This window comes from Eucalyptus grandis, chromosome 8 (assembly GCF_016545825.1).
Source record: "Eucalyptus grandis isolate ANBG69807.140 chromosome 8, ASM1654582v1, whole genome shotgun sequence".
Taxonomy (NCBI): Eukaryota; Viridiplantae; Streptophyta; class Magnoliopsida; order Myrtales; family Myrtaceae; genus Eucalyptus; species Eucalyptus grandis.
In genome coordinates this window covers 28,664,776-28,689,592 of record NC_052619.1, presented here as the reverse complement: position 1 = coordinate 28,689,592, position 24,817 = coordinate 28,664,776, and the positions used below count along the sequence as shown (strand labels likewise).

General features: G+C 39.0%; 3 protein-coding genes across 3 annotated transcripts; 2 read left to right on the top strand and 1 right to left on the bottom strand.

Annotated features, from left to right (window-relative positions):
• Positions 1-896: 896 nt before the first annotated feature.
• Positions 897-4,197, bottom strand: LOC104457391 (putative disease resistance RPP13-like protein 2). The gene is made up of 2 exons (XM_010072339.3): positions 1,321-4,197; positions 897-1,147 (listed from the first exon to the last, which is right to left on the bottom strand). The coding sequence occupies exons 1-2, from the start codon at positions 4,087-4,089 to the stop codon at positions 1,130-1,132; spliced, it is 2,787 nt and encodes a 928-aa protein (XP_010070641.3). The 5' UTR covers positions 4,090-4,197; the 3' UTR covers positions 897-1,129.
• Positions 4,198-13,005: 8,808 nt separating this feature from the next.
• LOC104457389 (uncharacterized protein PHLOEM PROTEIN 2-LIKE A4) lies at positions 13,006-14,657 on the top strand. Its single transcript, XM_010072337.3, has 3 exons — positions 13,006-13,277; positions 13,378-13,496; positions 14,007-14,657. Exons 1-3 carry the CDS (start codon positions 13,209-13,211, stop codon positions 14,380-14,382), a joined length of 564 nt encoding a protein of 187 aa, XP_010070639.2. The 5' UTR covers positions 13,006-13,208; the 3' UTR covers positions 14,383-14,657.
• Positions 14,658-22,226: 7,569 nt separating this feature from the next.
• Positions 22,227-23,852, top strand: LOC120287125 (lectin-like). The gene is made up of 3 exons (XM_039299819.1): positions 22,227-22,457; positions 22,615-22,733; positions 23,675-23,852. The coding sequence occupies exons 1-3, from the start codon at positions 22,227-22,229 to the stop codon at positions 23,850-23,852; spliced, it is 528 nt and encodes a 175-aa protein (XP_039155753.1).
• The last annotated feature ends 965 nt before the right edge of the window (positions 23,853-24,817 follow it).

Sequence of the window (24,817 nt, the reverse complement as noted above, 5' to 3'; positions counted from 1 at the left end):
GAATCTTGGGCCAAGGTCTCACTCTCTTCCCATGGTCACTCTCCTCTTCTTCTTCAACCTTTTCTCACTCTATTCAATTTCCGAAGTTTCAAAATCTGAGCTTCTTTCTCTCTCATTCTTTGCGTCATTTGGGCTCTTCTATGCCTTACGTCTTTGAGAGACCTCAAGCACGTTCTGTCGACTGTTCACATGGACACACCATATCTTCTCCTCTCAATTGACCTCTTTTCGTGCCATCAGCTTGCTGCCACGGCCACCCTCGACCCCAATTGGAATCGCCTTGGACTCATTTACAGATCCACCACGTGCAGCCCCAACCTCATCTCCGGTCAACCTCGAGCACCACCAAGCCGATGTGGACCCGACGGCAAGGATCACAGACAAACTGAAATTTGAGGCTCATGCTCGATTGAAGCCCCAGGTCAAGGGTTCATCGTAGCCACCTCGCCCTCTTTGATGGCAGCGACTATATGGCAGAGAGGATGGATGACGGGCGCGATAAAGAAGGACAATGTAAAGATCAAGATAGAGAAGAAGGACGACCGAGGGACAGAGCAAGGCCATGATGACGATATGAGCTGTGGTGGAGGCGGACGACGTGCTTCTCGAGACAGTAGAGGTGGTAGTGGCGGGCTTGGGCGATGAAGTCGTGAATCCATCATGCTCAGAGATCTTTTCTAATGTCCAATCCAGTTTTGCCAATGAACACCAAATACTTATTTGGATAATATTTTATCAGAATCCGTATTATATACTGATGTTATCAAACATTAGATAGGGAATTCAAAATCCCATCATATCTTTATCAAAAATGTCTGAGCGACCAAATGCAATTTTAGTGATTTGGCTGATCAATAATAGGTATGGGGTACGCTTCATAATAGCTATAATTCAAATTCATAAATAGTATGCATCTAAAATAGCTTGTGTAAATAAAAGTTTACATAGGATGTTTCTACTATAAAATTGGGATCCAGAGTAAGAATCTTTTGCGAACTCCACTCTCTTTTCTAGAACACTTAAATATCGAATATAATTTGCAATACACGATGACATCCATAAATATCAAGAAAAAAAGTACGACAGTGTCCGGAAAAGAGGAACGATCACGATTCACGTCCATTCCTCGTCAATTATCTTGGGGTGCCTGCATATTTGGATAGAAAAGAACAAATTACTTAAGTTATATACATTGAAGAAAAAGAATAGTCACGTGAATATCGAATATGCAACAATGTTACGAGGAAATGTACGGAAACAGAGCATATAAATTTAAAATCAAGGTGCTAAAAACAGAGCGTATAGATGATGAAATATTACCTGCGCAGAAGGAGGAGGAGGGCGTACCAATTGCTTCTCTTTGATGAATATTTCTCGGGAAGAAGGAGAGGTCCCTAATTGCTTCCCATTGATGAACAGTTTTCGGATCAATCTGGCTTTGATGTTCGTCGCCAATTCTTCCTCCACTTTAATCAATATTATTTGTTTCAGGGATTCAATATGATCCAACGAAGCAATATAAGTTAGGCGTCTGCATTCCTTGATCTCCAGCTCTTCCAGGCGACAAAGAGTGGTTTCGTCTCCTACATAAACTTTTTCCACTTCCTCCAACATCCACAGTTTGAGGACGCGAAGGCTTGGGAATGAACCTGAGGGACAATCCAATTTTTTACCCGTATAGGATTCTGCAAATAAGTTAAGAACTTCCAAGCTCTTGAGCTCTCCTAGCACCAGCATCGGATCATCGACTAGTCCTGACATGGACAAGGTAAGGATTTTCAGGTCCCGAGGAAGAAGCGTCAAGCTTTCTTGCATGGGTAAGCCCCCGAGCAAATACAAGTCCGAAAGAGAGTTGAGTTCCTTAATATCGCTCAAGTCGAGATCCGAGGGCTGACCGAAGAGATCCCTGGATCTCAGCTTCAGGGATCGAAGTATGGTTAGATTCGAAATGCACTCGGTCACTTCCTTCACCACTGGAGAATTACACGTCAGCCCCAATTTCTCGAGCCCGGTCGATTTACTAAGCACATCGAGCATGCGACTCTTAGCAGATCCAATGTATAAGCCCCACAAGGTTTGGAGATTGCTCAAGCTACCACCACTGGTGGACTTATCAAAGCACACCTCGTTCATGTACAGGTGCTGGAGGGACTTCACCTTCCAAATCGAACTCGGCAATTTCCTAACGTTAGTGTGCTTCAGATCCAATGTCTCAAGGCGGGACATGTTCCTGAGTGAATCAGGGATAGAATCGAGGACCGTCCATCGCAATCCCAAGTACCTCAAGTTCAGCAGTACATTACCAAGTTCGTCTGGGAGCAACGGCTTGTAAGTCCCCTCCAGATCGAGCACCCTGAGCAGACCGCAGTTTGCCTCTGAAATCAATGGCCGAAGCAGCTCTTCCACTTCCCTTGAACGAGTCCCCTGCTTCTGCGTTTTGAAGGTTACGTAGGAACGGAGGTATCGGAATTGGATGTTGCCGTGCGAATGATCCCCCGTCTCAGCACTCTTCTGCTTGACAATCCATAAGCAGCCATTAACAAGCTTAGATTCTTCATCATGATTAGTTCCCTTGGTGTCCGAATGGATCTGAAGTAGTCCGAGTCGCGTTGCCATCTCGCACAAGAAATCGTGCAGGAAACTAGGCACACGGCAAGATTTGGGCTCTTCACTCCGCTTCCTACGCCTCACCACATGAACCAAGTTTCGACCAACCAATTCTTCGAAGCACTTCATGGCCGTGAACTCGAGCACTGGGACCAATCCTTCAGCTTGCCATAGCCGGAAGAGCCTCCTTGTCGAGATGTCCGAGTCTTTGGGAAAGAGGCACAAGTAAAGCAAACAGGGCTTGAGCAGGTAAGGCAATTTGTGGTAGCTCAGGGAAACGATATCATGGAGCGTGGGATCATCAACGAGCTGGTCCATGAGAGGCGAAGAATCACCGCTCGCCATCGTAAGTCCTCCAAGCAGCAAAATCCTCGGAGGAGAGCCACTGCACTTGCTCAGAATACTCGCTTTGAGCCCCGGATCTTCGCTAATGGAGCCGCATTCCTTCAACAAGAGCTCGCTCCGGTCAGCATCTAATTGGCCCAGCTTTAGAGGAGAAGCCCAAGGGTATATAATTGACGGGATTTTGGGATCCCGAGTAGTGACGATGACTCTGCTTCCATTCCTCGAGTCTGCGAGGAGGGTCATGAGCTCGTCCATCACCTTGGCCTCACGCAAATTGTCAAACACGATGAGGTACCTCAATTCCATCAAGGACTTGTGAAGCATCTCCTTCAGGTATTTATCACTTTTGTGCTCTAGATCCTTCAGTTCTGGCACAGGTGTTTGCTTCACTATCTTCACCAAGAGATCTTTCAAGTTGACTTTCAAGTTGACTTCATCGGGAAGATGAACCCAGACGCGACATTGGAAGCTATGATCTAGCTCGGGTCTGTTGTACACGCTCCTTACGAGAGCCGTCTTGCCGATGGGTTCCTCTGCCACCACCCAAACGATGCGAAGTCTCAACGCATCCTGATCGCCATCTTTCAAGGTCAACCGAGCCAGGAGCTTCCGCACTTCAGCCTCACGACCCACAATGTCCGACTCAATTTTCCCATTCCAACATACTTTCACTCGATGCATATTCCTCGATGAAGCGTCTTCATCGAGAATAAGCAGGTCATGGCGAGGCGGATCTTGCGTTTGGGACAGGTGAGTGGACAATGTATGGACTCTAATGATCAAATCGAGGGCCTTTCTTTCCGAGGCGCGCACGCGTGCCCTGAGCGACGTGAAGCGGACTAGCGCGCGAATTTTCGCGAGGCGGCCCTTAGGGGACTTCAAGTGTCGTGATGCTTCCAGGAGGAACTTACCGGCGAAGTCCGCAGCATCTCGAGCTCGACCTAGGAGGCCAGGTCCGTGGTCGCCGCTTTGCTCGTCGTTGTCCGTGCCGGATTGCAGTACCATCAAGGTGATCAAGATTGTCTGGAGATGACTAACGGCCGTCGTGATATTATCTGGTAATCCAGACAAGAGAATTTCTCTCTCGGAGAGTACGTGTAGCGACTTGTCGAGAGCGGCCACCTCGGGAGATGCCATCGCGGCCGAATGCCGGCGGGACTTGCACTCAGCTCAGCCCTTCTCTGTTATGCAACGGAATGAGGTTTGTGCTTGTATGTATGTAGCTGTGAGAAGAAGAAGATGTGATGGCTGGTGAGACCACGCATGCCTTTTTTCTTTTTATTTTTTCAAGTTCAGTTTGGCGTGAATTAGCTAAAGACCTTCATAGTAAATAAAATTTATCCTCATGCCCCTGCCCATTTTTGCTCTTAACGAATAAAAAATGATATCTCACCATGAGAGTCTTCAATACTAAACAATTTTTTTTTCCAATTGAGCTTATTCAATTTAGTAAAGGCCCATTTGACAAAACTGAAAAATGAGTGCAGAAAAAGTGCCGGTAATTAGAAGTGCAGAAATAAAAACAAGAAAGTTGTTTGCTAGTAATTGAAACTTGATCACTAGATATTATTAGTTTCTCACCATACATGGAATTGTAATCATTATTGGCAGGATTTAGAAAATTAATTTTTTTAGTTGAAAGAAAATTATATTCACTACTTAAAATAATACATGAGAAATACATAAACTTTCACGATAAATCAAATCGAAGTAGAGCAAATGCCAGAATACTACAAAATAAAGATAAATTTAAAAGAAAAAAATAAGGATCAATAGAGTATCAGTAGGGTTAAGTACACACTCATTTCATAAAAATAAATCTATCAAGTAAAATAAGTAGTAGCCAATCATTATATCTTATATCATTGTCAATCATAAGCATACACTGAAAATTCCTTATCCCATAACTATGGAAATTCCTTCTCCAATGATCAAGCCTCTACGTTTTTTTCCCTGGATATAATCCGACAATACACAAAGACATCTAGATCAGAAAAACCAAATGGTATATTCAAGGGAAAAATTTCATCCACCAAGCACTATCAAGAATAGAAAGACATCTAGATCAGAAAAACCAGACGATACAATCGAGAGAGAAATTTTATCCACCAAGCACTATCAAGGATAGAAGCTTATTGCAGCTTAATCATTCACTAGATAACATCTTTCGCTATTCTTCCCCTAGTCGACAGTGGACATTTGGAATCCGTCGCTGCATTACCGCCTAATAGACTGCACCTTTAGGCTTTAATGATGAGTCCTGACTTCCAATGCCCATTTACTTCAGTGAGGGAAATCTTATGCCGAAATTCTTCTGAGTCATCACAGATGTACCAACTAGAGTGTCCATCCATTGCTCCTTCCGCTTCTCCTCCAAATTCTAGATGCGTCTCTGAGAGTTCCATCCGGTGAAGTGAGGTTTAGGCTCACCAGAGCCTACCGCTCCCAGTTATTATTGCCCATCTTCACCACAAATGTTTTACTTGTATGTGTTAAGATCATCCCATATCAGTTATGAAAGGGCCAGTAATTGATTTATAAAAGTGAGGAAAGTCTCATCATTTGAACTAGATTTTAGAATGAAAGAAGTCAAAAACCACCCAACACTGATATTGGAGCCTAACTTGCCAATAAATTTGGATTCAACAATCGTATAGAAGAGTTATGGATTGTTGCAAGTGACTCCGACCTTGGTCCAATGTGTAAGAAGAAGATTGTTAAGGTTATCCCACATCAGTTAATCTGCACTCAACGGTCACACAGAAGAGTTATAGGTTGTTGCAAGCCACCATACTTTCAACTAGCTTGGGAGAGTGGAGGCTGCTTATTTTCAACAAATTCCATGCCTTCTCATGCAGATTCACCACGTACCCATGACAATATTAATGTAAAAGCTTATACTTCTCTGGCTGAAGTAAAGAACAAATTATATAGATCAATACTTGACGCATATGGAGGAAAAAACAGGGATACAAAATTTTATGGTGGGACACAGAGCAGATTTTGCGTTAAGTAGGGTGAGGAGTGTGTAATTTGATCGTGCGATGCGGGCGCTCTGCGGCCGAGGTATTCATTAATCAAAAACGATAAATTCAGTGTAGTAAAGTATGGAGATTCCCGTTAATCCATCTCTAATCAAGGTCGGGCAATGTCTTGAGAGATCTTCGTCAACCCATAACTTCCACAATTTTATCCCGACATCAAAGAGGATTTATTTGTTCGTGCGCATGATACATGCACAAAAATCATCTTTCGCTGGATCCCACCTATGGGCCTTCGGCCATGTCTCTAAGTGAGCAATTGAAATAGCCTAACTTAAAATTTGAAATCTACTATGTATACCTTAGAATTTGGAACATCCAGGATTTACCTAAGAATCAATCAATTTCTTTTTCTTATTTTTGTTTCATTATTAGTTAAGCTTAATTTGTTGTTGTTTTTTTTTTTTTTTTTTTTTGACGTGAAAAAGGACTGAAGTGACCTAGTTTTCTAGACTTTTTAAGTTTGCCACAACCAAATGAGGACTTGGTTGCCATATCTAGTTGTTGATAGTCCATAGCTTTGCTTTGCTTTCAGCAAATCAATTCGAGTTTAAGTAGCAAAAGGATACTCGTAAATAAGGGTGAACGATTCCAACTTTCGTCCAGATTTTATCCGGATCTATATATTGGAACATGTTTCTCATTTTTTGAAACTTGAAACATACCATGTGTATTCTAGAATCACACTCACCCCAAAAAAGCATTTTATATGGCATATCCAAGCTTGAATCACCCTGGAAAAAGGTGTATATTGTTTCCAAGACCACTCATATCCAAACATAGGGAAAGGTGGCCGAAATTAGGTGCTTAGGGTTTTGGCCAGGTCTCACTTCATGTTATCCGCCTCCGTGAGGTCCACGCACGCTTACCATACTCTCATGCACCCATCGTTCACGTTGGATTGAGTTTGAGCCGGCCATCTTTCTAAATTCGTGTGTAACATCATATTTGGGAGCTTAATGCATGATTCGAATATGCATGCATTAGGGCCATTCTTTCGTCTTAGTTCAATGTGATTTCAGATGAAATGTAAATATTGATCTAATGTCAAGGGAGGAGCATAGGGAGACACTCATATGATCTGTTCACATCGTACAAGGAAGAGCTGCACAAGTTATTAAAAAGTAGAGAATCCAATTACAAACTAATAGAGCGAGAGCCATCTAAAATTTTTGCCTTCAATTACACTAACTCAACGGACGAAACATGAATGTACGCCTAAATTATTTAATCAGCCAAAGGCCTGTTAATAATGACAAACAGCGACCATTTTCAGGGCACAATAATTGGAAGTAGGACAATAATTGGAAGCAAACGGGGACCATCATAGTAGCGCTGAAGGCATCAATGATGAATAAGGAAATGAGGCAAAGCTGGCATATATTTGCATTTCTATTTGTCCAAACAGTGTGCACTTAACGTTTTGCCGTTAATGGATTGACGCAACATGACCATAAGCCGATATTTGAAAAAAGAAGAGTTAGATGCATGTGAGACCACCCACCCCACAAAGGGCAATAATGACATAAATAATTTTTAAATTTTATGGACCTGAAATTTTTATTTATTTAATATAATTCTTAACTTTACCTTAAATTGCTGGCGTATGTTTTACTTTTTGGTCGACTAGACAATACCTCACGTTTTCTCGTGGATTGATGCAACATAACATGTCATGTCAATTAAAAAAAAAAAGTGGATTCACATTAAAAAATAGTGGAACATGAAGATGACATTAATGAGTTTTAAATTTTGATTTAGTATATAATGAAATCTTTAAATTTTTAATTTATTAAATAAATTAAAAATTCAATCATGACCAGTTTGTCTCATTTTTCCACACGAAGTCAACCTCTCAATATGAACCCGACAGTCCCACGTGAAAGATAATGATTTTTCTCCCAGTTGGGGATGGACTTGTGCATAGTTAGAGAGACCAGGTACGCTCCCGTGACCGTGAGGCCGGTTAAAACTGTGAGAGCTGTAGCAGTTTTATGCGGAATAAAATGTTGGTTTCGTGGAATGTAGCCCTTGAATGAGACAGAAATTACAATTTATTTATTTGTGCAATTCAAACAAATCTGTCATAGCCTAGTTTATCGGTATTTCTTTCCACTTGACGTTAGTGCTATGAGTGTCGTCGCCTCAAATTATGCTCTCATTTTTGTAAAATTATTAAGTTTAATCTAGTATTGATCAAAGATTAATTGGCGACATATAAGGCCCAATAATTTCTTTAAAATAATATATGAGTTTGTTTACACCAAAAATTAGTTATTGGCATGATATCAATTCAAGTGTAGCCATCGGCGAGACACCAGTACCAAAGCCTTTTATTATTGGCCATGCTGATTGCAAGAACTCGTGTTTATGGCTATGCTTGTTGATGACTCGGATCGATTAAGGACTGTTCCCCTGTATTTCACAGCACAAGAAGTATATGATTTCTCGATTTTGCAAGCATCCCAACGTGACCAAAATCAAGTTGAACCAATATTGAAGGAGCGAGTAATAAGCAGCAAACATTTTGATGCCGAAAGAAAGATCCTAGAGTCCAAAACCGTGCCTTTAGGTCTTGGAATGGAACGAAACTTTCCAAACCTCTAAGGTATATATCCGGACTATGATTTTATAGTTCTACCTAATGAGATAGGTCTTGTTGGAGGGCTCTCGATGTGAACATTCCAACATGTGACACAGATTAGATCTTGGATGAAAAAGATAACAGGTTCGGAAAGAGCAAGTCTCAACTCGAGGTGCGTGTCTCAAAACGAGGCAAACGCGCCTCAACCTGAGGCTATTTGAAATGCCTATTAGTACCCTTCTTTTCTGCATTTTGTAAGGGGGCGAGTCTACTTCTTGAAATGCCTATTAATTTGTTCTTTTTGCTAAAGATCGCTGACCAAACTGTCATTAGGCCCAAAACAATTTGGGGCCAGACGAGAAGGGGCCATGCCTTCTCGAAAGGGGCCTGACCTGGGCTAAGTAAAGGTGAGAAATATAAACCTCATCGAAGTAAGCAAAATTAGTAACTTAAAAAGATGGAAAACTTCTGGGCTCATAAAATTCAAAAATTATTTATGTCATCAGTGCAATTTGTGCCGATGGGTGGTCTCATGTGCATCCACTCTTCTTTTTTCACATATCAAGTCATGTCATGCCGCGTCAATTCATTAGCGACAACCGTTTGGCCAAATAGAAAAGTAAACATATGTCAGCTTTGCCTCATTTCATTATTCACCATTGACGCCTTCAGCGCTACCATGATGGTCCCCGTTTGCTTTCAATTATTGACCTACTTCCAATTATTGCGCCCTCAAAATGTTCGCTGTTTGTCATTATTAAGAGGCATTTTTTTTGGGTAAATATTAACAGGCCTTTGGTTGATTAAAAAATATTAATAGGCCTTTGGTTGATTAAATAATTTAAGGCTTATTAATAATGACAAATTCAGGGCACAATAATAGGAAGTAGGACAATAATTGAAAGCAAACGGGGACCATCATGGTAGCACTTAAGGCATCAACGGTGAATAAGGAAATGAGGCAAAGTTGGCATATGTTTACTTTATCCATTTGGCTAGATGGTCAGCCTAACATTTTGTCCTTAATGAATTGACGCGACATGACATGACTCGATATTTAAAAAAAAATAAAAAGGAGCGAATGCACATGAGACTTGGATATGAGCAGATCTTTAAAAGATTCAAGGAGGAAACAAGCGGGAGTTCGTCCTAAGGTGGGAGACCTTGCGCTGTCTTTCGTATTCCCTCTTTGTCGAGAAAACAAAAATAAATAGAGAATTAGAAGGCCTCACGATGAGAAAGGTAGACTCCATATCGAGGTGTGCTTGCATGCCTCGACTACTGTCGGATAGGCTGATATAATAGCTACCAACGCTTAGGGTAAGTGAATGTAGATGAAAGATCCATTGTAGGGTTAGCACGCTTATGGCACTGCTCACAACTATAGGCTAACCTCGTACCCCAGGCCATACCCATCAACACGGGTTACAATAACGATATAAATAATTTTTAAATTTTATGAGCTTGAAATTTTTAATTTATTTAATGTAATTCTGAGTCCAATCCTAAATTGCTGGCATATGTTTTAATTTTCTGGTCAACTAGACAGTTTGCACCTCACGTTTTCTCGTGGATTGATGAGACATGACACAACGCAATAGTTAAAACAGAAGAGTGGATTCACATAAAAAACAGCGAAACACGAAGATCACGTTGATGATTTTTAAATTTTGATTTAATATATAATGTAATTTTTAGATTTTTAATTTATTAAATAAATTAAAAATTAAATCATGGTCTGTTTGTCTCATTTTCCCACACGAAGTCAACCTCTCAATATGAATCCGACAGTCCCAAGTGAAAGATGATTTTTTTCTCTGTTGGGCATACTTGTCCGTTGTTAAAGAGACCAGGTACGCTCCCTCGAAATAAGATGTTGGTTTCGTGGAATTTAGCCCTTGGATAAGACAGAAATTATAATTTATTTATTTGTGTAATCAAAACAAATCTGTCATAGCCTAGTTTATCGATATTTCTTTCCACTTGACCTTAGTGCTATGGGTGTCGTCGCCTCAAATTATACTGTCATTTTTGTAAAATCATTGTCTAATCTAAAATTGATCAAAGATTTACCGGGGCCATATAAGGCCCAATAAATACTTTAAAATAAAAGATGAGTTTGTTTACACCAAAACTTAGTTAAGTTATCAGCATGATACCGATTCAAGGTGTGGCCATGCTTGTCGATGACTTGGATCGATTAAGGACTGGTCCCCCGTATTTCACAGTGCAAGCAGTATGCAAAGCATCCCATCGCAACCAAAATCAACTCAAACCGCTATAGAAGGAGGGAGTAATCAGCGGCCAAACATTTTGATGCCGAAAGAAAGATCCCTGAGTCCAAAACCATGCCTAAAGATCTTGGAATGGAACGAAACTTTTTGAACCCCTAAGTTATATATCAGGCCTGTGATTTTATAATTCTACCTAATGATATAGGTCTTGTTGGAGGGCTCTCGATGTGAACGTTCCAACGAAGCAAATTTGACCCAAATCGGATCTTGGATGGAGAAGATATAGGTTCGGAAAGAGCGAGCCTCAACTCGAGGTGCGTGAGTCTCAAAACAAGGCAAACGCGCCTCATCCTGAGGCTACTCGAAATGCCTATTAATTTGTTCTTTTTGCAAAAGACCGCTGACCCAACTGTCATTAGGCCCAAAATAATTTGGGGCCAGACGAGAAGGGACCAAACCTTCTCGAAAGGAGCCTGGCCTGGGCTAAGTAGCGGTGAGAAATATAAATAGCAAAATTAGTAACTTAAAAAGATGGGGAAAAATTTTGACACATAAAAAAAATGAAGAGGAATTATTGAGTTAAAGAGAAGCGAAGATTAGGCAAACGACAACAGATGTCCGTAAAAAGCTGGGAGAAAAGTTACGTGACATTGATCTTTTGGAAGTGGACAAGACAACAAAGTAAGACAAATAAGTCTACATCCCCACAACTTTTGCCGAGCAAAAAGTCGTGATTGTCGGTGGCGAACGGTTGAGGTGGATTTACGTCGTTGGTTGCCTTTCCCATCGCTCACTGCACGATCCCACACATGATAGAGAAGGGCAGGGTGAGATTTTCCTTTCAAAGGATGTACATCCCGCAGCACATGCAAGGTCCACATATCATAATCATAGTCACAGGAGAAAAAGCACATTCATTATTGCGATTGGAGCGTGTAAATTGATGACTGGGCCCATCCGGAAGAAAGAATTCAACCATTACAGATTAATCCAAGTGATAAACAGCTCCACTGAGGAGATGGGGGACAGAGAACTAAAATAAGTCTTATGGGGTACTGATTGTTTCTCAGTATACATGCGAGTCCGTAACGACACCGTGCATTTCACGCTATGATCTTTATTAAATTATCAATGTCAAAATAACGATCTTTATTAGTCTTGTTGTTACTAGTGCCATGCACAAGAAATCATCGGCCATAAGAAGCAAGACAATAAAAACAACAGCTAAAAACATACTGCAATCACTTTCACAACATTACAAATGTAATTTTTTATTCTTTGTTTCTGAATCCTCAGAAACTATTTTAAACTTCAGTTTGCTTTGTCCATAAATTTTCAAGATAAACGGAAAACATAAATGATTCAGTCTGTAAAGGAACTTTTTCTGTATAGGCTTTCCTTTTAATAGATGTAAATCACTAAACACATAGTGATGGTAATTAAGCAAGGGATCAGCCATTCATTTTCATCAGGCGAAAGGGTCATAGGACCATCCCGACATATAAACTATGTGGATTTCAAAGGAGAACCTATTTTTTTTATTGCATATATTATTACAAAGAACATAAAATATAAATAAAGCCTAGGATTACTAGAAAATAGCAAGAGATGGGAACAGATTTCCTACGTCTTAATTCTAGAGATTTACTTCCTAATTATAAGGATTCAGAAATAAAATAAATGAAAACAAAATAATTTCATATCCCGAAATTATCTTTGAGATTTCTGAGATTTTTTTCTAATTCTTCCACAAAGTAGACTAAAGAAAGGTATGAGACACCTGCTTCGAGGGATAGCTTTCAATTAGACTTATTGGTTCGGTTTGGCCATTCGATTTATTAGATCATGTTTTTCCTCGATTAATTAAACCAAACAAGCTCAAAGCAGAAACAAGCCCGATTTTACAGTTCAAGCTATTCTTTTGTTTACATTTGCTTACGAAATAATCAGAATTGAAACGCATGCAAGGATAAAGAAAGCCCTGAATTGAGAAAATACGCAATGGTTATGCGGCTCATCCTGGTTCTGATTTCGTGGCTTAATATGTTGAACTTTTGAAACCGGCAGCAGGATTTTACCTAACTCGTTTCCGAGCGCATTCGCAGATTAATATAAAAAAATAAAAAAATAAATACCTTTTGATTATTAGTTAAGACCGAAAAGCCAACTACCCATAAAGTCACCCTTTCTCTTTACCATCCCTTGCAAAATTTTGAGTGTCGAGCGTCTTTTTCAATTGGAAACAGTCTGCTGCAAGAAACTCGATGATGAAAAAAAAGGAAGATAGAACAAAGTGAGGAAGGCTCAGCTCCAGTGAGACCAGCTGAAGCGAGAAGGCCTCCTCTCCTCGCCGTAACGCTTGTTCGAAGAGCGACGAACGCGGATTCCTCGATCGGCATGGAAGAGTTGTGCAAGCGGATCAACCATGGAGTGCTCATGAAGGATAAAAAACAGGATTATAAACAGGCATGCCACTTTGTAATTATATAATTTAGACACGAGAAATGTGTGGCAAACTTGAATCGATGATATGAATATCCTATTCACTTTTGGTGTGAAATTGTAGAAGTTCTGGGTCGACGAAGATCTCGAAAAGAATTGCTTCTTGTTGCTTGCTAAAAAGTTATCCATCATTTGGATCGAAGAAAAGCAATACTGGGATTGGATTGACGAAGCGGAAAAATGGTAATTATATTCACTCTTCAATTGTGGACACAATAGCAATTACATGGAAAAAAACGTGGGTACTTGTTTTTTGTAATAGTAATTTCTTGAAACGTGTGTTTGTCCCGTAGAATTAACAATACAAGAAAACAATGATGATCGTAATTTCGTTTGCAAGGGTACTCATCGCTGCTTGATTTACTTGGAATTTATTGGTTTGTTTTAAAGTTTTCGATTGGTATGGATGTTTTGGTCACAAAAAGAAGAAAATGTGATATGGATGATCAATCAACTATACTCTCTAGTTAAATGTGAAAACCAGTATCAACGTTTGTCCTTCGAAGTCTTGGATAGACTTGATTTACGTAGATAGAACTTGCAGAAAACATTACTTCTTGTAGAACATACTAATAGACCAAATTGGATCCGAATAATGAAATTCTACTTGCGCTCCATGAAAGGATAAGTAAAATTATCTACAGTTTTCATGTTATCATTAACTAGTAAATTATTTCCAATGTGGACTCTCAGTTACAGCGGCGAAGTAAAGGTACCCGTGGCGAAGCTGTTGAGTGTGTGCTGGCTAAAAATTTCGGGCAGGTTTAAGACGATTACACTTTCTCCAAAGACCACATATGAGGTTGCCTTTGTGGTGAAAAGGAGTGTAGATAGCAGTGGGTGGGGCGCTCCGGTGAACTTAAAACTCACTCTGCCGGATAAAAGCACGCAGGGACGCATTGAGAATTTGTTGGTGAAGCCGAAGGGTGAATGGATAGACATCCCTGTCGGTACATTCATGACTACTCCGGAGAATGTTGGCGAGATAAGCTTTTCCTTCTCTGAAACGGGTAACCATTGGAAGTCCGGACTCCTCGTCAAAGGTGTTATCCTTCGACCAAAAGATTGAGCATCAAATCTGTAACAAAGCTTGAATATGCAACATTCCTAGGAAAAGAGAAAAAGCGAAAGGTGTGTTGTCTAGTGAACTCTTTAGTACTAAACAAGTTTCTGTTGTTTCATCAAGATGGAAGTGCTTGGTGGATGCAATTTCTCTGATAAATGAATGTTCTGGTTTGTCTTATCTAGATGTAGCTATGCTTGACTGAAGAGTGTGATTTATGATATTTGTGTACCGCCACAACGTGGTGTCGTTGGCACAGATTATACAGTTGGTCTTCGGATAAGCATACATCGTTGTCCTTGAAGTCATCAGACTATCTTTGTCCTGGAAAAGAACCAAACTTGGGTTGTGGCCCTTTGGGCTCTGCGAGGTTGAACTAACGACTAAGGAACGTAAACTACGAAAAGTGATTGATAGGAACTGTGAGAGACCTGTTACATCTAATCTTCTCGTATTGATAGTTCTCTTCCATTTTTTCTTTTCTAACGACTTGCATCCGTGAAAGTCCACCAATTTGTCTAGACTAGAACACATCTAAAGGGTGAAGTTTAAGAATATATAGAAACAGTGAATAAAAATTTCTTGATTCCTCTGTTCAAAAAAAAAAAAAAAAAAAAAAAAATCTTGGCATAGAATTTGATAATGTTCTCGTCCGTTTAAGTAAGCTCATTCCTTTTTCTGGGGGCTGAAAGTTCTGTCAATATATCTCTCTCGACCGATGGATCTCTCTCGATATCAAATTCTCAATTGTCATCTCTTTCTTCAACCTTTGAGAGTAATGGCACCCAATGCATCACGAAGTACTCATAAGGTAACTGCAGTATACAAATCAACACGAACTGCCACTATTCTCTCTTGCGCTCCAAAAGGGCCATATGAAGTTGATCTTACTCAACTTCCTGAGGTGTCAGCAAGTGAAAGCGTTTCTCTAACCCAACAAGTCAGAGAAACTGGAGGATCCACTGCTGCTAGCACCGCACAACCATCTGCAACAGAGGGAAGGACACCATCTGCAAAAACGCCTCAGATGATGAATGACCTGGGGAAAAAAGAATGGGCATTGATACCAAGAGGGCGTCGTGTAATGTTAACTCATCCCACACGTAACCGAACCTCCGAACCTAAGATCTAATTTCTTTTGTAGACCGGTTTCCTCCAATAATATACTTAGGTCGTCGACTTTCTCATCATTGCTTAATCCCTTAGGTATCCAATCGACTTTGTTCTTTTGAACTTATTAGTGGTGACTCTAATATGATATTCAACTTCATGATCAATTTTGTGTCCCCCAGATTACCTGAATCTAGGTATAGGAAGATGCCAGGAGCCTAGGTGCTACTAGCTGGCGAAGCCCAGTTTGCAAGTTCAAGGTGCTACAATGACATGTATGACTAATTGTGAGGGAAATTTTTTTGCTATATATAGACTCCAATATGAGCTATTTTTGGTTCATGAACCTTGTTTATTGACATAGCAAAGGTAATCGTATACGAAATTAAGCTTGTTTGAACTGGAAATGAAGTATTTATATTCACTCAGTGACAAACTTGATCTTGAGACTTGGATCATTCAAGCACATTAGCATGGTGTTCTTCTTTTATTTGAATTGGGTTTGAAGCCAAACTTCTCTTCAGGAGATGGATAACTTGTCGTATTCACATTGTCTTTAATTGTTGATTTATATATGAATCACATTTAATAAAATTGTTGGTAAGTTACCAACAAAATACTGAGAAATAAGGTGATGGATAACTTGTTTTAACAATATGTATTTGACGTGAACTCTTTTAGAAAGTTATGAACAAACTACTTTACTCTTGTAGAGGTGAGATGTCACAAAATAAATTAAGTTTCTTATAATGACTATATTTTTTTACACGAGAATTTTCATTTTCCTTTTGAAAGATGATCTCCTAAAAATTAGGTCTAGTTTACTTTTGATATGATTTGTTACAAAAATTTTTAAAAATAAAAAATAAAACCTTTCGAGCTGCTATTCGATGTAAATTCCCTTACCTTATGATGAGGTAAGGTCACCGGACCATAAAAGCCTACACTTAGATGTTCCAAATAGTTAAGATCGGATCATATTCCTGGGTCATAATTTGTGTTACTATGCTAGATTGTATGTTTACCAAGATATATAGGAATACACATGGTTGCAGTAAGGTATCATAAATTAGGAGGGGAGCTTCTACAGCTACGAAGTTGCTGCGCACCTAAGAAGTGAACCACCTCTATTCACTATTGCAAGTATAAGAACTTTTGAATTGCTCGTCTCTAACATTTATAGATGGATACACTCGTCTCCTTTCACAAAAAGGAAATTTTTTTTGATACTCGAAAGTAAAATAAGGACCTCCAAGGGAGCACCCGTTATTATCTTCGTGATAGATTCGCTTGTGAGGACTCTTAAGTTAATTGGGCCTCAAAGTGGATACACTAGTAAAAGTGGTGCATATTGAAGAGCCCGGCTCGACTCAGGTTAGCCTGGCATTGATTACAGCTGAAAAAAGAACATGGATAAAACCAGGAGCTATGAGATACAACATGGGCCTCATAGCTCAAATTGCAACAAGGTACGTAGAACAGACTCAGCCTGGATTCTGCAATATTCCTGATCAAAGCATTGAAAGAGCACATTCCAATTCCTGAACTTGGTAAGTTTCAATATGGACATTGCCCACATTTGATTTTGGTTGAGTTTACAATTAAACTCCCTATGAAATTTCTTTTCTTGCGTGACTGTTGTATATGAACTAAGGGAATTTCGGGCATAAATCACCACTTAAGAGTTGTATTTTGCTCATGATGTTACACAAATCATGAGATAATCACCACCAAATTTTCTCAATTGCACTTGCATTGATCATTTATTCCCTCTCTTCGTATGATTCTTGCCTGATCTTTGGATGTGGGTCAGCTTTCATATGACCTCTAAAGCAGCATAATAGGCTATCAAGAGTGGAAGGGATGCCAATGTGCCATATACCACCCTACAATAATTAAGTGTAGATGACTTCCATAGACAATTGAAAGTTCATATTGGTGAACACTGTGAATATAACTCATTTGAATGAATTCAGAGAACCGACGAGGTGCTGAGAACACTTGGGATGTAATTCTTATTCTTTCGCAAAGATGAAAGTTGTAGGCAGCTGTTGCAGTGCTGATTGCAAAAGGAAATTGCAAATCACTTTTCTTGATCAATAGTAGTTAAATTCATTTAACAAGAAGTAGAGCTATAGTTTGAAAATCGTATTACTAGGCTTAATAGAGGTCTATGTTGGCGGGTTTAGAATATGAGCTATTGATTGTTTGAGTTCATAATGTGAAATGAATCTAATAGAATCACGTGGTTGAAGATACGCAATGGACTTAATCTCATTACCTATATGACAACGATTCTGAGAAGGTCGCCGCACAATCCCAAGACGAGGGAACTCACGGCCACTAGAGCTGGTCCAGCAGTAAACCTCAAGATAATTCCCAAAAATGTATTTTTCATGCCTCAAGCCATCACCTTTCTCTGAATTACCATGAATGTACCTGCACCCATATGAAATAAGCAAATATAAAAATTCTGCTCTTGTAAATGAAAGTTACTCGGTATAGTTTCTCCTAGACGTGGACCAAACCTTCTTGTAACATGCCTACTCATGTTTCTAATTCAAGTTATATCCTTACTTACCGCAGTTGAACAGAGCAGTTCCTTACCCAAAACTAGATAGAATCTGTATGGATCCTTCTATAATGTCCGGCATTTTCACTTTGAACCTTAAAAAAGAAATAGTTATGTGAGTTGATGGACCTTCGGTGACAATCTGACATTGCTCGCTAAAATCAAAAGGCTTCTCTTGAATTCCAAACCTGTGAGCTATTACTGCCCAAGCGACGCCAAGGACGCAAGCATACACGCTAGGTTTCAAAGCCATTCCAATGTTGACGGCGATCCACAGTCTCGGTCTCATGTTCTTGCTCTCCACGGCCTCGGCCATTCCCTCAGCATCTTTCTCGATCGGCACTGAATCACCCGTTCTCGCACTCGTTGGAGAAAAGTCCATCCCTATGTTCCAAAACTCGAGAAAACATAACAGAAGCGGAACCCAAAGAGTGACTTGTTCAACCGATAATTGAACCACAAGATCCACACCCACCTGATCATGCATTGGTCTCACTATCGGTATCCCGATAACTAGGAGATTAGCCAAGGTAAGCGAGGAAAAGGTGGTGATGCTTCTGCTAAAGTCCACTTTGCTGCTGCATTCGGCACACAACACAAGCATCGGGGAAGCAAGGAACGTCGAGATAACATCCGCCCCTATGATGGAGTAATTCATCTCGAAGAGATAGGCATGTGCGGCCGTGAACTCAAAGATGAAAAGGGGATGATGAAATAGTAGACCATGCAGTTTATGCCGGCGCATTGCTCGGACTTGAACACGCTCCACCACTTCACAGAGCCGTACCTGAGCATCAGGGCAACGTAGAGAGGCACCATGGCTGCAATCACATTGTATGTATCTTCCAAACCAATCATGGTTCGTCTCTATGGAGAACGTAGCTGATACTTGCAGCAGCTAGTGGGGACTCACTTCTAGAATGCTCGATTTGGTTGTCCAAGACTGTGCTGAGGATGTACGGCACGAGAGGGGGGCTTATGAGGTCATTAATTTCAAGCAGCTGATCAAGAGCTTATTTTTCACAAATCGCATTCATAAAAAATAGGACAGACCTCATTTTTAGTAGATCTTCATCTTTCGACAGGAAGTATAGCTATTATAAATAATTTCATCTATTTTATGGTGCATCACCTTCGTCAAGAGTGAAGTGAGTCTATTTGTAAGGAAAAATAGGTAAAGCGTTTCAAGTAGTTCGCCGGTTCAGGTTGTTAGTGTTTTTTCTTTAGGATAATAACAGATCAAAACCAAACCCCCTACAATCCCTACTCCCCTCAAAGCAATAGAAATTGCTATTTTGTTATTCTCTTCTATTAAAAGCATCATAGGTAATTCCTTTTCTTCCCTGAAAAGACCAATAATTGTCTAGACTATTATGGACTTTTGCGAGTGGAATCAAATTTGAAGGCTGGCGGTGCGTGTCTGATTAGATAGAATTAAGTATCAATGATATCTGTATTCAATATCTTGTTTTATTAATTAAGTACAAGTTTGTATACTTTTAACATATTCATATTCTCTATAATTTATTACTTCTATTATAAATTATACTTTAATTATTCGAAGTGTAATTTGTTATAAAAAAAATAGTTGTTTCATCATAAACCGATTGAGTATAGATAATTATTCATATAAACCATACATACCGGGAGAGATTGGAGTGAATGACCCAAATTAGGATAAATTACTAGTACTATCCACTTAGGATGCCTCATTAGGTTGCCAAAAACTTGATGTGACATCATTGGCACCTTCAAAAAATTTGAGCTTTTCCCATAAATCATTTTTGTTTCCTAATCACTTTTCCAAATTTCATACTTTGAATTCACATAAATTGATAAATATTCTCGCAACAATAATAACTTTTTTATGATCATCACACTATTAGATAAAGCAAAGAGGACAGCTTACTTTTAGAGAAATGCAATTTTTTTTCCTTGTCACGTTATCCTCATTTATATATGCAAATTGATTGACGAATGGACGAATGTGTAAATTAATAACTTTAATATTTTCTTTCATGTATCATAATTTCAAATTTTGAATCTTTTCTATCTTATAAAACCTTACCAGAAAAGTCCATAATATCTTTCTCGTTGACTAACAATCTAAATATTGCTTAATAAGTTGACATTACAATTTTTTTTTATCGTAATTTTGTTTGCATACACGCAATGCACTTTTTTCTAGTTATTGTAACAAAGATATTGGCATTTGTAAGGAGAGTTATTATATAATGATTAGTGTTTTTGCAGATGTTATGCGCATGTGAAAAGCTTGGTGATTGTCTTGCGACAACGATGAATGGAATGTTACAAAATATTTGCAAAATCCGAGAAGAAATTGTTCCTTCCATTAAAGAAATAGCATTGGCAAAATAATTGGCTTTATAGGGTGAAATAGATTGATAAAATCCCCATCACCCCCACCCATATTTTTCGTGTTTTTGATCTTTCATCTCTTTCTCTCTTTTTTGAAGGTTTATTGAAGAATCAAGGAATACGTCCTAAAGATTAAGAGAATCTGATACATTTCGATTGAGTTATGATGAAAAGGAAAAAAATAATTGAATAATCGTTCTATTGTGAAAATAGAATAAACACCTGTTTTTGCATGTACATATTAAAAATGCACTATACGATTAGATAGGAGGAAAATTAATAAAAGATTTGAATACAATTTTTTAAAAATAATTTTTTGTATCGAGATAATTAGTCGATATATTTAAATAATTTAGTAGATTATGAAAATATTTTCTATTCATTTATTTTTATAAATTATATGAATTATTCTAAACAATATTTATATTTTTGGCGAAATAAAAGAGATCTAAAATTAATAAGGCAATTTTTTAATTCGATTCTTTATGGAAATCGAATCTTGATCTCGACAGGTCGTCGTCGATCTTCCTGCCCTCGTCGTGAAGCGGAAGGAGCAGAAGGACGTTCCGAGAAGTTGCAGGCAAATGGGCTCCCGACGGCGGTCCAGCGGTTCATGAGAGCATCCCGCCGCTGCGTGCCGCCTCCCTTCCACCTCCACCTCCTGCTCGCGTTCGCCCTCGTCACCCTGCGCCCGCCTGTCGCGCACCTCCCCGTCGCGGGCACCCCCAGCGGCGGCGACTCCACCCCCGCCCCCCGCCACGGCGGCCGCCGCGATCGCGAGTTCTCGCGCCAGGGCGACCTCAGAAGCATGTCCAAAGCCCGGGTTTACGCTGACGTCAACGTGATCCAGCCCAAGGAGTATTGGGAATATGAGTCCCTCGCGGAGCAGTGGGGGTAATCGTCGTGATTATATAGGGGTTTCATTTTCGCTCATTTGAATTGTCGATTGGTGGATAGCTTGAGCTTTCAATTTAGTGTTTGGTGATGGATTACGAGAACCTATCGCTGTGATTTGTACTATATCCTTCTATTGTATGGGATGCTTTCAGATTTTTCCTAGATGAGTAATGGTCAAAGTTGTTTCTCAATGCAAATTTTACCAAACGACATTTGCATTTCGGAAAACCCCCTTCACCAAAGGTATTTGCATTTCTGCAAATGCATTCCCCAAAAGCCGAACCAAACGGGCCCTAAGTTCTCTTAATCTTTCTTTTTTTCTGTGATCAACAGCTTTCATTGTTGGATTTCTCAAACTCTTCATGTGCCGCAAGATTACAAAACTTTTTTCATTTTAATTGTACATATTTAAATTTAGAGTCTCTAAATGAGTTTCTTTATAACATGTTTTGTCATATAAAATCTGTTACCACGGATTAAAAACTAGTTATATAGCAATTTAATTAAGAAAAAGTCACGCATACACAATTAAGAGATTGGTTTTTATATACTTTTTATACAGTATTCAAATAAAGAAGCTAGCGAAAATTATTAGGGAAAAGAATGAGACTAGTATCGATTTGATCTTGCAATTCATTAGATCATGATTTTGGTTAATTGGAAACCGGCAGCAGGATTTTACCTAACTCATTCTAGTGTGCATTCGCAAATTAAAATAAAATGAATACCCTGTGGTTTTTATTTAAGACTGAAAAGTCAACCACCCATAATGAAAGACCGCAAAGTCTACCTTCGACAGGCACCCCTTCTCTTCTCATCCTTTCTCACAATATTGTGAGATTCGAGACATCTTCTTGGATTGAAACAGGTGAAGTCCGCTGCCAGAAACTCAATGGGGAGAACATGGAAGAGAAAACAAAGGGCGGAAGACATACAGGAAGGAAAGGAAGTTTCAATGAGGCCAGATGCAGAAGCCACGAAAGAAGAGAGAAGAAGGGAGAGAAGGCCTCCTCTCCTCGCCGTAACTTTTGTTAGAAAAGCGGCGAACTCGGATTCCCCTATCGGCATCGAAGAATTGTGCAATCGGATCTACGGTGGGGTGTTCATGAATCCTAACAAACTGGTAATTCAACTCTCTGAATGATTTTTTTTTTTATCAGGAAAAACAAATATTGTAGAAACTGTGACTTTTATAATAATTTAATTTAGACGTAAGAAACGTGTAGCAGATTTGAATCTATGAAATAAATATACCATTCACTTTTGGTGTAAAACTGTAGAAGTTCTGGGTCGACCAAGATCTCGAAAAGCATTGCTTCTTGTTGCTTGCTCAAGAGTTATCCATCACTGGGATCAACAATGAGCGATACTGGGGTTGGATCGACCAGAAGGAAAAATGGTAACTATACTCGCTCTTCATTGTGAACACAGAATCATTTACATGGTCGAAATCCTGCCGGTACTTGTTTGTTTTTAGTAGCATCCACCGTGGATCTCAGTATTTCTTGAAATGCGTGTTTGTATTGTAAAATGAGTGATAGAAGAAAACAATGACTGATATTAATTCATAGTTTCATCTGAAAAGGTATTCTTCGCCGCTTGATTTACTTCGAATTGTTTAAGTTTTGGATTGATATGGACGTTTTGCCCAAAGACAAGAAAGTGTAATATGGAGGGAAAAGTAAATTATGCATGACACTCCCTAAGCGCCATGAATTTTTTTTTTTTCAAATAATTTCATTATTATATAACTTTTCAATTGATCACTTGAGTATTTACCACAAATGTCATGTTACATAAAATATTCGGCACTTGGATAAACGTTTTTAAAAAGTATGAAACTAAAGTGATTGACTGCAAATTATAGCACTCAAGTATCATACGAAAGTTATAATACTTGTGATGTCCTTATCTTGTAATATGAAAGATCAATGAATAATTTTGTCTACCAAAATGTAAATAATAGAATCAACTTTTGTCTTTGAAAGTCTCGGATATACCTAATTTACATCGATAGAGCTCGCATAAAACATTACCTCTATTAGAACATAGTAATAAACCAAATTGAATTGAAATAATCGAATTCTATTTGTGCTCCATCCATTATGACTAATTTTGTCTAAGACTTTTTTCTAAGAACAAAAAGAAAATAAAAATTATCTACAAGTTTCATCATTAATGAGCAAATTGTTTCAAATTTGGACTCTCGCTTTTAGCGGCGAAGTAGACATACCCGCGGCAGAGTTGTTGGAAGTATGCTTGAGGCAAGTTTAAGACGATCATGCTCTCGCCGAAGACTACATATGAGGTCACATTCATGATGAAAATGAACAAAAATAGCAGAGGGTGGCATGCTCCAGTGAACCTAAACCTGGCCCTACTGGATGGAACCACGCAGGGACGTATTGAGAATTTGGAGGAGAAGCGGAAGGGTGAATGGATAAACATCCTTGTCGGTACATTCATGACGAATCCGAAGAATGTTGGCGAGATAAACTTTAGGCTAGTTTGTGCATGAAATTAGGCCATGTCATCTTCATGAAAATTGTTCTAAATGCTTTGATTTTTGTTGTTAAATAATTGACTTTTCCAAATTGCATCTTTCAAAAATACTTTGGTATATGTGATGTTTCCCAAAACAATTTCTAAGATATTCATTTCCAAAGCTCGATTTGGCTTAAGGAAGAATCATGGTTTGGACCGTATTCAAAATACCTATGACTCTTTGTAAGTGCATTTATGCAAGCCCTGAGCTAGCCTTAGCAATTGAATGTATTCCATAATCTAGATATTCCTTAATCTTAAATATGTTTAAATCTCTTTAAAATTCTATTTGACATTGTGAAAAGTCACGGTTTAAATTGTATTCAAAATGCATGCAACGCTTGTAAGTGAACTTATACAAGCCTTAAGCTAGTCTTGGCAATTGAATGCCTTTCATAGCCGAGACATCACTTTATCTCAAAACTTTTTGTGGATGATTTCGAAAAATGTCTTTGAAACATCACATGTATCCCCACGCACACAATTATGTCATTCATTTAGAAGTATCTATGTTTGCGATTGGTGCATGCGTTTGGTAATAAGTGATCCGCCAACGGCTCACTCATTTGTTTGATTCGTTAAGAAATAAAGTCCAAAAGACATGTATGCATGTTTAATTCCACCAAAAGTATGTGATTTCTAGATGAATGATAGGGTCGATGCATGATATCAAGGGAAATCCTAGAATCACATAAACTGCTTCATTAGAGACTTATAAGTGTTATCAGTCATGCGAGAATATAATTGGTCGATAGTGGCTATAAGTCACATAAAATGAATTGGGTAGGTGTCTTAGAAGGAATTACGCATGAAAGACAAAGGTTGACCCCGAGACTCAAATCTAATTTGTGAAATTGAATTTCTTTTTAGAGTTTACCTTGGTATGATGTCATGTTGTTTTGATGTGGATGCTTGTTTCTTTCTATTGTATGTACCTAG

Bases quoted from the DNA above. Each gene is read 5' to 3' on its own strand.
- LOC104457391 (XM_010072339.3), bottom strand. From the start codon at position 4,089: ATGGCATCTCCCGAGGTGGCCGCTCTCGACAAGTCGCTACACGTACTC.
- LOC120287125 (XM_039299819.1), top strand. From the start codon at position 22,227: ATGGGGAGAACATGGAAGAGAAAACAAAGGGCGGAAGACATACAGGAA. The intron at 22,458-22,614 runs GTAATTCAACTC...GTAAAACTGTAG, and splicing joins TCATGAATCCTAACAAACTG to AAGTTCTGGGTCGACCAAGA. The intron at 22,734-23,674 runs GTAACTATACTC...GAACAAAAATAG, and splicing joins ATCGACCAGAAGGAAAAATG to CAGAGGGTGGCATGCTCCAG.
- LOC104457389 (XM_010072337.3), top strand. From the start codon at position 13,209: ATGGAAGAGTTGTGCAAGCGGATCAACCATGGAGTGCTCATGAAGGAT. The intron at 13,278-13,377 runs GCATGCCACTTT...GTGAAATTGTAG, and splicing joins AAAAACAGGATTATAAACAG to AAGTTCTGGGTCGACGAAGA. The intron at 13,497-14,006 runs GTAATTATATTC...GTGGACTCTCAG, and splicing joins ATTGACGAAGCGGAAAAATG to TTACAGCGGCGAAGTAAAGG.